General features: G+C 47.1%; 1 protein-coding gene across 1 annotated transcript; it reads left to right on the top strand.

The window, feature by feature from the left end:
* Positions 1-24: 24 nt before the first annotated feature.
* LOC142025622 (agmatinase, mitochondrial-like) lies at positions 25-17,471 on the top strand. Its single transcript, XM_075018156.1, has 7 exons — positions 25-555; positions 2,183-2,385; positions 8,042-8,090; positions 11,243-11,438; positions 13,582-13,761; positions 15,137-15,221; positions 17,074-17,471. Exons 1-7 carry the CDS (start codon positions 146-148, stop codon positions 17,145-17,147), a joined length of 1,197 nt encoding a protein of 398 aa, XP_074874257.1. The 5' UTR covers positions 25-145; the 3' UTR covers positions 17,148-17,471.
* The last annotated feature ends 201 nt before the right edge of the window (positions 17,472-17,672 follow it).

Genomic DNA, 17,672 nt, shown 5'->3' with positions numbered 1-17,672 from the left:
GCTGGAGGAAGGGCGGGGGCGTGGGGCTTGCGCGCTGGGATTTGATCCTACCAGGGGGTGGGATGAGTCCGTGTGTCTCTGCGGTCCCAGCGCCTCTGGGCGCTGACTCTGCGGGGCGAGCCGTGCGGGGGGCAGCGGGTTCGGCATGGAGCACCTCTTCTGGCGGGGCAGCAGCCAGCTCCTCCGGCGGACGCGCTGCGTGGAGCGGCTCTGCCCGCCGAAGTTCTTTGGCACTTTCCTGGCAGCCCAGCAGTTCCCGGCACCGCTACTGAGCCGCAGCCCCGCAGCCAGCGCGCGTGTACGGGCTGGTGCTTCCCCTACTGCAGCCAGGTCCCTGCCGGGCTCCGAAGGAGCAGCGCTGTCCGGGGGCTGCGTCCCCCGCCGCTATCTCTCCGGTTCCGGCTTCAATGTTCCTCCGAGCGCTCAGTTTGTGGCCAGGCCCGTGGGAGTCTGCTCCATGATGAGGCTCCCAGTTCAGTCATCCGCACAGGGACTAGATGCTGCTTTTGTCGGAGTCCCGCTGGACACTGGCACCTCCAACCGCCCAGGTGCAAGGTAAGGGGCAGCTCAGTAGGGGGGAGCCCCCCCCATGGCTCATGGATGGGACCCTGCTGTCTAGTGACCCTGTCACTTTCTGCAAAAGGCCATTGGGGCCTCAGTGCTGGGAACATAAGTGACTCGTGCAGCACCCACCCCCTGCGTCCCACCAAAAGTTTAACTGCTAAGTGGGGCGCCCTCTCCTGCCTCTTGCCCGTTCCTTGGGGGGAGCTCCCTGCGCCCCAAAGAATCTGCAGTTATCTGTCACTTTAAGCTGTGAAAGCTGCAGGACTGCCCTGTAGAATGGAGCCCTATTTTTATTCCAAAGGTCAGCAGGTTTACAGAACTTTTGGCGGTTCCCAGAATGCCCAGCGCCCAATCCCCACCCCCTCCAAACTCCTGTCCTCTTCTAGCTCCGCCACACTTCCCCGGCACCTGCTTAAGGCTCTGTGAGGGAGTTTGTTTAGCTGCCTTCCTGCTTCTGATGTACTTTAAAATGTTGCTATTCCTTTTGGAGTTTTTGGCTAGCTGTTCTCCAAATTGTGTTTTTTTTTTTCCTTCTTAATTATACTGCTACACATCATTTGACAGAGATAATGCGCCTATTTTCTGCACTGGGATTTAACTTTCACTTTATATGCAATGTATCAGAGAGGTGGCCGTGTTAGTCTGTATCTTTGAGAACAAGAAGTCCTGTGGCACTTTATAGACTAACAGATATTTTGGATCATAAGCTTTCACTTGCCCATGAAAGCTTATGCTCCAAAATATCTGTTAGTCTATAAGGTGCCGCAGGACTTCTTTATATGTAATGGATAGTAAAGAGTTTCAAAGGCTCCTGTTAATTTATTATGTCCAACTTGAGACACTGTGAAGGGGGAGGAGTTTAAAAAGTGGTTGTTCAGCATTTCTGAAATGAAGGTTCCTGTAAGTCCTCTCAAATTGGTAACCTAGGATCCTAGCCCCATTTGAAAATCTTTGCATGCCCTCTAGATTTGCAGTAAGCTCTCTGTGTGGCTCCACAGATTACCCAGCTGTTGAAACCATTAGGCCATATTCATATACCTGAAGTAGCTTATCACAATATAAGTGGACCCCTTGAAACTTGCGTTCCCATGGTCTTTCAAGTGAGATGTGGAGCAATTTTCAACTCTTAAGTATCTAGGGCTGTGTCTACACTAGCTCACAACTTCAAAGGGAGCATGGTAAGTAGGGTGTCAGTACTAGGTTCTGTGGTGCATATGCAGCACTTCATTAAGCTAATTCTCCCCCGCAGCAACTTCAAAGTGGCAAACTTTGAAGTGCCGGCTTGCGTGTAGCCGTGGCTCACCTGCTGGTATTTCGAAGTGCCTGGGCTTTTTTGAAGTACCTTTACACCTCTTTTTTTCACACTCAAGCCAGCGCTTCGAAGTTTGTCGCAGGGGAGAATTAGCTTAATGAAGTGCTGCATATGCACTGCAGCACTTTGTTAATAATCTCCTGACACCCTACTTACCATGCTCCCTTCGAATTTGGGAGCTAGTGTAGACACAGCCTAGGAGGAGTTTGTGCCCAACCAGCCCCATATTCAGAATCCCTTGGGTCGGCGCAAGTTTCCTTCTCATACCAGACTAGATAATGAAGTGTTAACTTCTTTCCCTTCCAGGTTCGGCCCTCGCCATATTCGAGCTGAGTCTGCCATGGTGAGGACCTATAACCCCAGCACTGGCGCAGCACCTTTCCATTCCCTGAAGGTGGCCGACATTGGTGATGTGAACGTGAACCTCTACAACCTGCGGGACAGCTGCCGGCAAATCCGAGAAGCCTATCAGAAGATTGTGGCAGCCGGCTGCATTCCCCTCACGCTGGGTAAGGATCCCAGAGCGGGCCCCATTCTTATGCCTTGCTGTTAAAACACTGTTTTATTAAGTGGGGACCCAGAAAGATAGCTGGATCTATTATAGCCGTCTCCTCCTGCTACCCCACAACAGATGCAGACGAATTTGACAGGATATTGTGGATGCAGCAGAGCTACTATCTCCTCCTCCCCATGAAGATCATTCTCACTCCTTCAGCTGCTTCTTTACTTTTGCTGCTACACTTTCCTAAATCATTCAGATTTTTGCAGGTGGACAAGGAGGAAGAAAAAAGACCCAGTTATTAGTAATCCAAAATATTACCCTGCTTACTGGTGGATGATGGCTTGAGATGGTGGGATATTACTGCTTATCAGACCTCCAGATGCCCCAAGAGTGCCCCAGAATTTGCCTGTGCTGAAGAGATTCACGTTTCCAAAGAGGGTGGCTGTCAGCTTATTCGCAGGATGACTGCTATTCCGTGTGCGTTTATTAGATTCAGGGTCTAAACCTACAGCTTGCTGCCATGTATTCCCAGGAGTATGTGCACAAAATTTTAGGGGTGTAACTATGTAGATATAAATGTCTAAGTTTTCTACATAAGCCCTCAGATGTTTCTGGTGATCAGGATATTTTGCACAGACGTTTCTCCTTTTCTGGGTCTGAAAATATTTCTTTTGAAATAATGTTGCCTTGTGCTTTCCTACAGATTGTCATTGTGGGCATGCAAAATTCTTGACAAAGAAGCGTTTCTATTTTGTAGATGGGGACGCTTTGGCACGGAGACACAAAGGGCAGGATTTTCAGCGTGGCTGAGCAGCCGCAGCCCCTGTTGACTGGAGCTAGAATTGCAATGTGCTGCCTGCCTCTGAAAATTTGGGTGTGTGCCTCCCACACCTAATAAATACAGGAAAGAGCCTGCTAAATGAACACTGTAGAAATTGCAGCTTAGGTGGTGGCATGGGTAAATCAGTGGGAAGGCTGGTTTTGTATTTAGGCGTCTAGCAATGTAGATGTATCCCAAATACCGGGCCTAAGCTTAGCCACCAACTCATGTCAGAGCTGTGAAGATAATCGAGAAGTCTCAGAATCCTAGGGCTGGAATGGACCTCAGGAGGTCACTGAGTCCAGCTCCCTACCCAAAGCAGGATCAACCCCAACTAAATCATCCCAGCCAGGACTTTAAGCCAGGACTTAAAAACCTCTGGGGGTGGAGATTCCACTACCTCCCTAGGTAGCACGTTCCAGTGCTTCCCCAGCCTCCTGGTGAAATAGTTTTCCCTAATATCCAACCTATAACTCCCCAGCCCCTAACTTGGGACCATTGCTCCTTGTTCTGCCATCTGTCACTACTGAGGACAGCCTCTCTTCATCCTCTTTAGAGCCCCCCCCTTCAGGAAGTTGAAGGCTGTTATCAAACCTCCTTTCACTCTTTTCTGCAAACTAAATAAGCCCAGATCCCTCATGCTCTCCTTACAGGTCATATGCTCCAAACCCTAGTCATTTTCGTTGCCCTCTGCTGGACCTGCTCCAATGGATCCGTATCGCATCTATATTGGGGGGCCCAGAACTGGACACAGTGCTCCAGATGTGGCCTCGCCAGTGCCGAATAGAGGGGAATAATAACAATCAGTTTCACACATACAGAATGGGGAGAGACTGTCTAGGAATGACTGCAGCAGAAAGGGATCTAGGGGTTATAGTGGACCACAAGCTAAATATGAGTCAACAGTGTGATACTGTTGCAAAAAAAGCAAACATGATTCTGGGATTCATTAACAGGTGTGTTATGAACAAGCCATGATAAGTCATTCTTCTGCTCTACTCTGCGCTGGTTAGGCCTCAGCTGGAGTATTGTGTCCAGTTCTGGGCACCGCAGTTCAAGAAAGATGTGGAGAAATTAGAGAGGGTCCAAAGAAGAGCTACAAGAATGATTAAAGGTTTAGAGAATGTGACCTATGAAGAAAGGCTGAAAGAATTGGGCTTGTTTAGTTTGGACAAGAGAAGATTGAGGGGCAACATGATAGTGGTTTTCAGGTATCTAAAAGGGCGTCATAAGGAGGAGGGAGAAAACTTGTTCTTTTTGGCCTCTGAGGATAGAACAAGAGGCAATGGACTTAAACTGCAGCAAGGGAGATTTAGGTTGGACATTAGGAGAAAGTTCCTAACTGTCAGGGTGGTCAAATTGGAATAAATTGCCAAGGGAGGTTGTGGAATCTCCACCGCTGGAGATATTTAAGAACAGGTTAGATAGATGTCTATCAGGCATAGTTTAGACCAGGCGTGTCCAGCCCGCGGGCCACATGCAGCCCTGGACAGCTAGTAATGCGGCCCCACAAGATCGTAAACTTTTAACACTATTATGTGATTTATATACATTAACTATATTATATATTTTATATGTGGCCCAAGACAATTCCTCTTCACTCAATGCGGCCCAGGCAAGCCAAAAGGTTGGACACCCGTGGTTTAGACAGTACTTGGTCCTGCCATTAGGGCGGGGGGCTAGACTTGATGGCCTCTCAAGGTCCCTTCCAGTCCTAGTATGCTATGATTCTATGATTCTCTAGACCTGCTGGAAGTGCTCCTCCTAATGCACTCCAATATGCCATTAACGTTCTTGGCTACAAGGGCACACTGTTGCCTCATATCCAGCTCTCATCCACTTTAATCCCCAAGTCCTTTTCTGCTGCACTGCTGCTTAGCCAGTCAGTCCCCAGCTTGTAACCTCATCAGATTTATTTTGGCCCAATCCTCCCATTTATCTAGGTCACTCTGGAGCACAAGGGTCTGGAGCACAAGGCCTATGAGGATAGGCTGAGGGATTTGGGCTTGTTTAGTTTACAGAAGAGAAGACTTAGAGGTGATTTAATAGCAGCCTTCAACTTCCTGAAGGGGAGCTCTAAAGAGGAGGGTAAGAAATTGTTCTCACTGGTGTCTGATGGCAGAACAAGGAGTAATGGTCAGAAGTTGAAGAGGGAAAGGTGTAGATTAGATATTAGGAAAAACTTCTTCACCAGGCAGGTGGTGAAGCATTGGAATGCGTTGCCTACAAAGGTGGTGGATTCTCCTTCCCTTGAGGTTTTTAAGTCCCGGCTGGACAAGGTCCTGGCTGGGATGACTTAGATGGGGTTGATCCTGCTTGAAGCAGGGGGCAGGACTAGATGACCTCCTGAGGTCCCTTCCAGCCCTATGAGTCTGTGATTTATCTCTACACTCCAATGTATCTACCTCTCCCCCAGCTTAGTGTCATCCGCAAATTTGCTGAGGGTGCAATCCATCCCCTCGTCCAGGTTATTAATAAAGATGTTGAGCAATACTGGCCCTAGAACTGATCCCTGGGGCACTCCACTTGAAACTGACCACCAATGAGAGATAGAGCTATTGATCAGTACACACTGGGCCCGGCCACCTAGTCTGGATGCCCATCCTCATGCTCTATTAGACACCAAGCTCTCTGTCACATCTGTTTGTGAAGGTAGGTAGCTAATCAAACCAACAAAAATGCGAGTTTGCTCCAGAGGTCATGGAAGGTTGTGTCCTGAAATGCCGCCTTGCTAAAAAAAGTGTTTCTGAATAAGGAAAGAAGGAATATAAATAATGTTGGTTTCTGATTTGTATTTTAGTGGAAGATACTGGTTTTTTGAAATTGATATACTTTTTCTATATCACAGAGGTAAATTTCCAGGCAAGTGGCTTCCTCTTCTTGCTAGTGAGGTTTAATATACCTTGCAGCAATGTCTCTTTAATGATGGCAAAGTATTTACATTCATTGACTCCAATGTGCCTTCTTCTGCCAGCGCTAATCTAAAATAACAGAACATTGTAAATGGTGCATAATATTGTAACCTTTGTTGAAGAGTCTGTGTTAAACCACGGAATGTGACAGACATCTCATCCATGATGCCTGGGCTAGATGATCTATTTATGCTGTGTAAGAAATGAAGACGGAGATTAGAGAAGATGTCCACTTAATTTACATTAAACCTAAGCATCCAAATATGATCTTAAATGTATTTTTAGCTTGTTCAGTAGCATCTTAAATGAGCAGTTTATACCCATGACAAAAGTGTTTTATACTGAATCAAACGTCACACAGGGTTTTTATTTCATGGCAGAAAACTATCTGAACTTGTATTTTTGTATATGCAGCTGCACTTCCTGTTTTACATTAGGACACCTGTGACTTTGCAATCCAAAACTCACTTCACTGTTGTGAAGATGTGCAATCAGGGGATGGATTACAAATCATTTTCAGTCTACTCAAATGTCCGGAGTCCATATTTAGGAATATATGCTGGCTGTATTTATAACACACAGCTGGGATCCCTCACTTCAAACTGCTGCTGCAGCATTCTTCCCACTAGTGAAATCCACTCATTCACAGATCTCCCATCACCCCCTTTACCAAAGTAGGAGGTAAGGTTTCGCAATCATGAAGGCTCAGACTTTCCTTTATGATCTGGCACTCTAACACTTGTAGGCCTTGTCTACACGAGCCCCAAACTTCGAAATGGACACGCAAATGGCCATTTCGAAGTTTACTAATGAAGCGCTGAAATACATATTCAGCGCTTCATTGGCATGCGGGCGGCAGCGGCACTTCGAAATTGACGTGGCTTGCCGCCGCGCGTCTCGTCCAGACGGGGCTCCTTTTCGAAAGGACCCCGCCTACTTCAAAGTCCCCTTATTCCTATGAGCTCATGTATGTATGAGCTCATGTATGTATGAGCTCATGTATGTATGAGCTCATAGGAATAAGGGGACTTCGAAGTAGGCGGGGTCCTTTCGAAAAGGAGCCCCGTCTGGACGAGACGCGCGGCGGCAAGCCGCGTCAATTTCGAAGTGCCGCTGCCGCCCGCATGCCAATGAAGCGCTGAATATGTATTTCAGCGCTTCATTAGTAAACTTCGAAATGGCCATTTGCGTGGCCATTTCGAAGTTTAGGGCTCGTGTAGACATAGCTGTACTGTGAGATCTTCAGTTCTCACATCTCAGCAGCGTTGGACCCAAATCATAAAGTTAGTTAGAAAGGAGAGAATGCTGTGATGCAGGTGTCGCAATATGGAGTGGTCTTCCCTTTAAGTCAGGAAGGAACCAAACAACCCATATGGTGTTTCAGGTTAAATTTAAAACCATGTTCCAGAGCTGCTTGTGGTCATCAAAGGTATCTGGCAATTGTGTGTGTCCTGACTTGATTCCAGTTTGGGTAATAACATTCTACCTTCCCAAATTCCACTGAAATCTCAATGACATAGTGTTATTCCACTCCCCAACTGTGGTGGGTGATTAAATCCCTGCTGTGACACATTCCAGAGGCAGCCACAAGCAAAGGATGAAGCATCTCCTGTATATCTGTCCATGTCCCTGTTGTCTGCATTTATTAACTGGCCTTGTGTACTAGCTGCAGCAAGAGAATGGAAGCTGGTTGGATTTTTGAGGGCTTTTAGTATTAAAAAAGGCAGCTTCTCTTATTTTCTGCTACCACTTTAGAGCTGCAGGGATAGCAATTAGATGAATAAAGTCTGTGACTTCGAAAGGACGATGTCTCTCTTTGTAAAGTGCTGATGTGTTTCCCTATGAGAGGAGAAATGCAGTATGGATGTATTTGATCAATGCTTCCCTGTTCTTATTACATGATGTTTTCTCTGTTCTTTGTCCCATTGCAGGTGGAGATCACACAATAACGTACCCAATCTTGCAGGCAGTGGCAGAAAAGTAAGTTTTAAAATCTGAGAGAGTGTAGCATGTGTAAAACACTGACACCTTGTGATAGAAGTGATTTCCCCTTTGAGTGGTGGAGTCTGTGTTCTACTGGGCACAGACACAGAGGCCATGTCTACGCTAGCCAAAAACTTTGAAATAGCCATGCAAATGGCCATTTCAAAATTTACTAATGAAGTGCTGAAATACATAGTCAGCGCCTCATTAGCATGCGGGCGGATGCGGCACTTCAAAATTGATGCGGCTTGTCCAGATGGGGCTCCTTTTTGAAAGGACCCTGCCTACTTCCAAGTCTCCTTATTCCTATGAGCAGATGGGAATAAGGGGACTTGGAAGTAGACAGGGTCCTTTTGAAAAGGAGCCCCGTCTGGATGAGCCGCGTCAATTTCGAAGTGCTGCGGCCGTCCGCATGCTAATGAGGTGCTGATGACTATGTATTTCAGCGCTTCATTAGTAAACTTCAAAATGGCCATTTGCATGGCCATTTCGAAGTTTTTGGCTAGTGTAGATGTAGCCATAGAAATGTAAAGCTGGAAGGGACCTCAAGAGGGTACCATGGCAGAACCCGTTACACCAGACTATCCCTGACAGGTGTCCAAAGACTTGCTGAAATCAATTTCCATTGCATTAACAGCTTCCACCGACCTACTAAAGCAGTAATCCTGTCAAAGAAGGAAATTCGGTGGGATTGGATTTGTCAAGATGAAATTGTGCCACACTGGGTGTTCTTTATAATCCTATTATGCTGTTGGTGCTTACTGATTTTCTTTACTCTCTCTCTCTCTCTCTCTGTGTGTATGTTAGGTTGTCCACTCTGCGTTTCTGTTGGTCCTCTTTATTTCCCTTCTGTTTGCTTTTCTGTAGCCCTCTGGGACTTTATCTGTCTTCTGGGAGTGTTCAGACATAATCTTGAACAGTTCTGAGACTGCTCTGGCTAGTTCCTTAAGGACCTGACAATGAATTTGTCAGTCCTCCTGACTCAAAAAATATTTGTTAGATGTATTCAACTTGTTCTTCCCCATTTCGGCTTGCATTCCTTTCCCATTGTTCTTAATGTTAATTGTGTCAAGTATTACATCACAATTTACCTTTTTAGTGAAGACAGGCACCAAAACATGCATTACACAGCTCAGCCTTTTAATATCATCAACTATTAGCTCTCTCTCTTTCTCTGCTAAATGGAGAACCAACATTTTCCTTTATCTTTTCTTACCCTGTTCATGTTTTCATAGAACCTTTTCTGATTCTTTTATGTCCCTCAGCAGATGTAACTTTATTTTGTTCGTGTCTTTCTGATTTTTGTCCCTACATGCTTGTGTTATTCTTTTATAGTCTCCATTATCAGCAATTTTCCTATCTTTCCCCTTTTTTTTGTGGGTTTAATTTTCAGTTTATTGAAGATCTCCTGATAGAGCATCTTAGCTTCCTGCTATTCTTTGCACCTTTTAAAATTTGGGATTCCAGGATTGGAGAATCATAAATTTGGGTCCTAAATTTGGGATTCCAGGATTGCAGAATCATGTAGCGAGGCAGCCTGACTGCCGAAGTATCTGTCCATCAATAGCTAGATGCTGGCAGGCTTCCTGTTTGCTCTGTTCATTTATCGAGAGTCTGTTTGTGCTGATCCCAACTTTTATCTTATGTCTACACACTGTCATAGAGTCAAGTGGTGAGAGAGAGGGTGACCATATTTCCCTGTTCTGAAGATGGGCCACTCGGTAAAATTACTCTGATTCAAGCGAGTTCAGTGGCAATCAGTCAGAACTATGGAGTATGAACATTCAGATTAACCTGAACTTGATGAAGCCCCTGTTAAAGAGAAATACGGTGTAACTGGAGTATATTTAAATACCTTCTTATCTTCAACGATTGCATGAGGAGAGGACGCACCCGCACACTAGGATAGGTGTGGCTGACAGACCTGACCATTCCTCCCTGCCCAGTGCTCTCCATGCTTCATTTTGCTGCTGCTGGCCACTGACATGACCCAGCCAGCTCCTGGTTACTGCACAGGCCCAGGGAACCTGACTGTAGGGGCTTCAGTGAACCTGGTCAGAGAGATGGCTCAGCAGAAGAGGGTGTTTAAGGGCCAAAGCAGCTCCACACTGCCTGTCACAGGACCTGCAGAGGTAGTGTATTAAGAGAGTAGTAAGCTCCTGGGGCGGGGAGGAGCTGCTGTCGAGCTGGAAGGGTGGCTGCCCCACTGTGTGCTTCTCAGTGGGGGGGGGACAGCGAGCAAGCTGGCTTGTAAGGGGAAGACTCTGTCTGGCTACAGCCCAAAACAGGTTGAAAATAGCTCCTTTGCCACCCCTCCATAGCTTACCTGAGGGGCAGAGAAGCCTCCCTTTTTCAGAGCTGTGTGGGGCTGTGGCACCAGGCCCACATTAACTCTTGTGGCTATTAGATTTTGTGGGGGCTTCTAGGAGGTAGTACCAAAAATGAGGGGCTCATAGACTCCTAGGGATGAAAGGGACCTCAGGAGTTCATAGAGTCCAACCCCCTGTTTCAAGCAGGATCAGCCCCAACTAAGTCGTCACAGCTAGAACTGGTCAAGCCGAGACTTAAAAACCTCGAGGGATGGAGATTCCAGCACCTCTCTAGGCAACGCATTCCAGTGCTTCCCCACCCTCCCGGTGACGTAATTTTTGCTAATACTCAACCTACTCCTCTCCTTCTATACCTTCAGACCATTGCTGCTGCTTCTGCTGTGTCACCACTGAGAACATAGCATCAATGTGTGGGATAGGGCTGTGAGCTGGGGTAGGAGAGTGGTGCAAATGGATAGGAGCAGGCTGGCTGACAGGAGGGTGTGGGGCAAAGGAGGCAGTTTCCCCAGGGCCTGGTGCTTCAAAGGGGCCCGGAGCTTCAGCTGCCGCCACTGGTGAAATAGCAGCGGTGGCAGCCAGAGTTCTGGGCCCCTTTCAAATGCTATGGAGTGCTGAGCTGCTGCTCTGAGGAAGTGTGGGGAGGGCCCAGGCTAACTGCCCTAAGCCCTTCTTCTACCTGTGGTCCCACCCCTTCCGGGGGGGCAAGAGCCAGGCTCCCCTCTGACTTTGCCCCTGGGCCCGTAGCGGCTGTCAGCACCACTGGATGGAATCACAGGCCTGGAGCTGAAGTCATGTTTGTGTTTGCCCTGTCCTAACTAGGCATGGTCCCGTGGGACTGGTGCACGTGGATGCTCACACTGACACAGGAGATGAAGCGCTCGGGGAGAAGATCTACCATGGGACGCCCTTCCGACGCTGTGTGGATGAGGGGCTGCTGGACTGCAAACGTGTGATTCAGATCGGAATCAGAGGGTCCTCCTACACCCTGGATCCCTACAAATATAACTGGGACAAGGTAGCGTATACTGCTTTCAAATCCTTCTCTACTCTCTGCCAGCCTGCTGGGTCCTGCCTATGCAGACAGGGCCAAAACAGCCATTGGTTGCAGTGCTGGGAAAAAAAATGTCACTCTTCCAAGAGGGGTGGTTTGTGTAAAGGCAGAAGGCAAAAAAATACAGAATTCGTTAAATGGTGCCATTGCATGGAACACTTATCCCAGTCCAATCTCTTCAACTGAGAGCGTCATTATAGAATCCTAAAGCTGAAAGGGACTGCAAGACGTCATTGAGTCAAACCCCCTGCTTCAAGCAGGATTAACCCCAACTAAATCATCCCAGCTGGCCTTTGTCAAGCTGGGACTTAAAAACCTCTAGGGATGGAGATTCCACCACCTGTCTAGGTAATGCATTCCAGTGTGTCACCATCTGCCTGGTGAAATACTTTTTCCTATGATCCAGCCTACACCTGTCCCGCTGTAACTTCAGCACATTGCTCCTTGTGTCATCCGTTGCAACGGAGAACAGCCTCTCTCTATCTTCTTTAGAGCCTCTTGCAGGAAGTTGAAGGCTGCTATCAAATTGCCCCTCTCTCTTCCCTTCTGCAAATTAATAAGCCCGGCTCCCTCATGCTCTCCTTACAGGTCATATGCTCTAAACCCTTATCATTTTCATTGCCTTCTGCTGAACCCACTCTCATGCATCCACATCCCTTCTATACTGGGGGGGCCCAGAACTGGACACAATACTCCAGGTGTGGCCTCACCAGTGCTGAATTGAGGGGAATAATAACAACTCTAGATCTGGTGGATATGCTTCTTTTCATGCACCCCAATATGCCATTAGCCTTCTTGGTTACCAGGGTACACTGTTGACTCATATCCAGCCTCTCCTCCACTGTAATCCTCTGGTTCTTTTCTGCTGCACTGCTACTTAATCAGTCAGTCTCCAGCCTGTAACAATGCTTGGGATTCTTCAGTCCCAAGTGCAAGATTCTGCACTTGTCCTTGTTGAACCTCATTAGGTTACTTTTGGCCCAATCCTCCCAATTTATGTAGGTCACCAAGACTTGTGACAACTGACTCACCAACTTCCTGCCGAAGAAGAGATCAGGAAGAGAAGATGGCGATGGACTGGACATACAATAAACCCTTAAAAGGCGCAATTTCGAGTTGTACTGAACATGCATTAACACAAGTGAAGCACAACTCAGTATCCTACTCTCCCCACCCCTGGTTCAACTCCCCCCAGCCCCAGTCACCACCTGAGCACAGCTCCAGTGCAAACCCCCCACCCCACGTGCACAGCTCTGGCTCACCATCACTGCAGCCCGGCTCACCACCCAAGCACAACTCCAGCTCACCACCCCGTGCGTGGTTTTAGTTCAACCCCCGCCCCCAGTTAAACTGCCCCGCCATGTGGCTCCAGCTCAACTTTAATCCCCCCCACCCCCCGCACCTCCCTGCAGCCCTAACCTACCCCAGGCTTAACCCTCCCCAACTGTCCGTCCCCACCTCACCCCAGGACTTACCTTTCAAAAGGAGCTCCAGGTGCTCCTGCTGCTTCCTCAGCTGCAGAACATGCATCCTGCCAGGGAAAAAAGCCTTCCCCTGACTTAAGCGAAATTCGAGGTTATGTGAGGGTGTGTGGGAATGGAACTGTCGCATAACTTGAGGGACTACTGTACCCTCAGAAAACCAACCACCAATCTCACAAGGCACGCCTTAAGTTGGAACCCACAAGGAAAAAGGAGAAGGGGCCGACTAAGAAACACGTGGCATAGAGATCTGAAGCAGACACAGAAAAGATGGGATGTACCTGGTCAGAACTGGAAAAGATCGCCCAGGACAGGGGACACTGGCAAATGGCTGTCAATGGCATATGCTCCACGATGTAAGAGAGGAAGAGGCTTACTACTCCTACTACAACATTTCAAACAACTAGATTTAGTTGAAAAATAATTTAACTGGCAACACTGCATGTAACTGGTGGTGGGGGTGAAAATGAAGGGGGAGTTAAGGAGGTATGTAGGGAAATCACTGCTTGGGAGCTGTTTTCATCCACAGTACACTGGATCATTGCTTTCTCCACCACTTTCCTTTCCCCAGCAGCATGTTTCAGACAGTGGAAGCCAAACATTTTTTTAACCCCTTCCTCCAACAGGGTTTCCGTATCGTCCCGGCCGAAGACTGCTGGTTGAAGTCATTGGTACCACTGATGGGGGAGGTGAGACAGCAGATGGGAGCCAAGCCCATTTACATCAGCTTTGATATTGATGGATTAGACCCTGCATATGCCCCTGGCACAGGCACTCCTGAAATTGCTGGTCTCACCCCTGCTCAGGTAAGGAGAGGCTCAGACTTTCTTTCTGAACATGCAGAATAGAAATAGGAGAAATCTGGCTCCCTTGAAAGCAGTGGTTCCCAACCTTTTCCAGATGGGGACCCCTTTTGACAATTCAGGAAGACTTGGTGACCCAAGGCAATTCAAAAATGGGGGGCAGAAATATGGGAGAGCAGAGTTGTAACCAGCTAATTTTGCAGCTGAGGCAAGAATATAAAATTGTGTCCCTTCATGTTTATAGATTCATAAGTTATTTCATAGAAAAGGGGAAATATGTTATTAACACTACATTTACTGTAGCTAGTCAGAGCTGTGGTGTAGAAAGACACTCATCCCCAAAATGCTCCCCGCGGCTTAAACGCCACAACCAGGGCCTGGGGGGGGGTCACACTCAGAGCCTGCAGGGGGCTAGAGGAGTCACAGTCAAGGGGTAGGAGTCACTCAGGGACTGCAGGGAGCTAGGAGAGTCACACTCAGAGGCTAGGAGTCACTTGGGTGCTGAAGGGGGCTAAGCGTGTCTCACTCAGGTGGTAGGTGAGTCACACTCAGGAGCTGCAGGGGACTAGGGGGGTCACATTCAGGGGCTGGGAGTCACTTACAGGCTGGAGGGAGCTTGGGGAGGCACAGGGACCCCTGTGGCTGGAAGCTGGTTGGGGCACAGCGCCGTAGCTGGCAGCGCCAGCTGCAGGAACCCTGCTGGGGTCTGCGGGGACCCCATATTCCTGCAGAGGCTGGAAGTGAGAGAGCTGATCAGCTCTGCCCTCCCTCCCAACCTCAGCCCCCCACCTTACCTGAACTGGGCACTGCTCCTCAAGTTGAGAACCACTTCAGGAGTGTGAATGGTTTCTTAATAGCCACCTGTGGAGCTGCTCAGCCTAGCCTGTGACCCTTTTGAAATGTAATTGCAACCCATGTTAGGGTAACACTGGTTTAAAGGCAGTCACGGGGCTTACACATTCTGCCCCCCAGAAATCAAAGGGTCCAGGATCTAAAAGGGATTTAGAAGTCTTTAGAAAAGAAAACTGACATATTAGGCATAAAATAATCGAGGATTCTTATTGTGTCCTGCCTACAATATGGAGATTGGCACTTATCCTTCTGTTCTAGAAAAACCCACTGCTAAGGGAGATGGGGCGGATAGCCAGTTGCGCTGTCAGTATCTGTATGTCTAATCGTCTGTCTAATCCTGCTTACTCCTGTTCAGCTAAAATAGAGCCCAAGGTTACAGCAGTGATCTTGGAAAGGAATTGTGTATCTTCACAGATTTCACTTCAAGTGGGTTTTAAAATGAATACACCACTTTGGCTATTTAAATAAAATGTTTTCAAAGATGACAATTTGGATACCTACTAAATAGTCCTGTTACCTTTCACAGGCTTTGGAGATCATTCGTGGGTGCCAAGGGCTAAATATAGTGGGATGTGATCTTGTTGAAGTTGCACCAATATATGATTCTTCTGGTGAGTCAAAGGAAATAATAAGTGAATGCAACTTAGAGAACTGCTACATCCCATGTTTGTCAGTAGTATTGTGAGTCGTGCTTAGCTGTGGGAACTGGGTGCTGTCGAGTTCAAAACAACAGCTATTTGGTCTTGAACAGTGTGAGCATCCCTAGATAGCATAGGAATGCCTGTGGGAAATACTTATAGTCAGCTAGGCTTACTGTGTGTATTAAGGACAATCCAACCAGCCTGTTGCAGGAGAATATTTAAGAAAATACAAAAGAATCCTCTGAAACAGCTATTTCAGGTTATGGTAGAGTGTGTGTAACTCCAAACGGTGCTGTGTAAACAAGAGAGGCGGCACCTCTTAGATAAGCAAATTATGGCTTCCCCAGCGTTAGTCAAAACTGGACTCAGTACTCTTTGCTTTAGCCACTCAACTGTGCTTTCTCCGTACTGCTGTGGCAGTCAAGTTAGTGCCAAGAGATATCAGTCCTGCCCGGGGTGGAGGTAACTCCATGCTCCTAAGCAATAAAGAAGCACAATCTTTAAAACTAATTTAATTTAGAAAAACCAATATTTTAACCAATTTGAGTGTAGAAATTGTGGTAGGTAAAGCACATCCTACAGTAAGGAGGTGCCTGTGTCCTGCTCAGCGTGGAGCTGTTGCTTTTTAGTGGAATGCTCTGCCTTGCTAATGGCACTGACTTTGTCATATGTATGTACCACGGGTGACCCAACTTACTGACTCTGCAAGTAGTGAATATGACAAATTCCAGCAGTTCAAGAGCTGGATCAGATCTGCGAAGGTGCATGGCTTCAGCCCCACTCCTCAGCCCCTGGAGGAGTTCCTGCTGGGGGCTTAAGCCCTGAGCCCCACATCCCCTTGGGCAGAAGCCCCTAGCCCATCACTCAGCTTCAAGGCAGAGATCCCAAAACCCCTGCTTTCCCCCTCCCCACCCTGGTAAGTGGAGACTAGGAAACGGGGGCAGGGAGAGCTGTGTGAACTGCACTTTCTCTAAAACTGCTGCATGTGGTTCATAAACTAGTTTGGCCACCCTGGTATATACACATAGACTGTCTCAGGCAGGGAGAGAAGTGTTTGCTTTTAAAAAACAAAAAAAACAAACAAACTGTATCTGGTTCCTGGAAACCTGTGGAAACCATAAGAACAGTGGACAGTCCTATCCTATAGCCACTCTGCTTTTCTATTGATTTCAGTGAGAAAGGGACAGACTTTTAGCTTTTGGTGGCACTGATCCTGGCAAAAGTAGGATGTGCATTTCACAACTGGTGCAGCTCCAACAGCGTAGCAATGGCAAAAGTGTTCTCTTCCCTTACACAATGATAGAGGTTACAGCTTTCTCATGAGGTCCTGAGCAGTAGCATCAGTTGTGAATTCTGGGGCAGGCTCTGGTTTCTGGCCCTATAAATACAGCACTATAAATACAGCAAATGAAACTTGGATGACTAAGTATTAAAACTGAGTATTGTTTCAACTGTCGACTATTTATTCTAAATTTCCTGGGGCTGGGTTTAGAGATTCCACTAGAAGACGAGAAGTCAGTTTGGTGGAACAAAATTCAGCATACGTACCTTTGTAGTAGACCGATACAGATAGCTTTGCATGCTTGTATGGCTTTTAAGCCTCTGGTTAAGTGAATTTGTGCAGGTGCATGCTCATGGCTTGAATGAGGCTCTGCCAACGTGGATTCAATTACAGGATTGAGGGCTCGATATAATTAACCAGTGTTAATGAAAGAGTTGGAAAAGAACTCCCTGCTCCAGTATTGATTGATTTTTTTTTTTCTGATTGACTCTTTAATTGGAAACAATTGGATAGTCATAGTTTTTTTTTCTTTGTTTATAGGTAACACGGCCCTCATGGGAGCAAATCTGCTGTTTGAAATGTTATGTGTACTCCCAGGAGTCAAAAAAATGTAAACCCTAATTAGGGGCACGCTGCTGCTCATGCAAATTTACTCTTCACCAACAAGCTGAGTTTAATATTCACAGCCTTTCCATGCAAATACTTTACCAAAATCTGAATGAAGAAAGAAGCCTGACTGAGTTGTTCCAGTCAGGTTTTGCTTTTAATTTCTGCCCTCCCTCACTCTTTGCTGTTAGAGAAGGAGCGAGAGAAAAGTGAATAAAAACTGCTTCTCACCAGACAATGTCATTTCAAGCTCCTTCTGTGCTCTAAGCAGCAGGTGCGTAGATAGTGTAATTGTAGGAGGTGGGCAGAGGGGGGTGGCTGGATGTTCCCGTGGCTGTACGAATATGGCTAGTAACACAGGAAGCCAAGGATGACAGCTAGAATTCTTTCAATATAAAAACTGTCTGCTCTGACCTAAAATGGGGGTTTCTTTCTAAAATGTTAATTATTTTATTACACTATAAATAAATATAGGAGGGGAGCAATATACAGCCATAATATAAAATCCTGGCTCCCTTCCATGAGCCTGGAAT

This window comes from Carettochelys insculpta, chromosome 23, assembly GCF_033958435.1.
Source record: "Carettochelys insculpta isolate YL-2023 chromosome 23, ASM3395843v1, whole genome shotgun sequence".
In the NCBI taxonomy this organism is placed as follows: Eukaryota; Metazoa; Chordata; order Testudines; family Carettochelyidae; genus Carettochelys; species Carettochelys insculpta.
The sequence above is the reverse complement of the archived record's forward strand: the minus strand, read 5'-3'. Positions and strand labels throughout refer to the sequence as shown.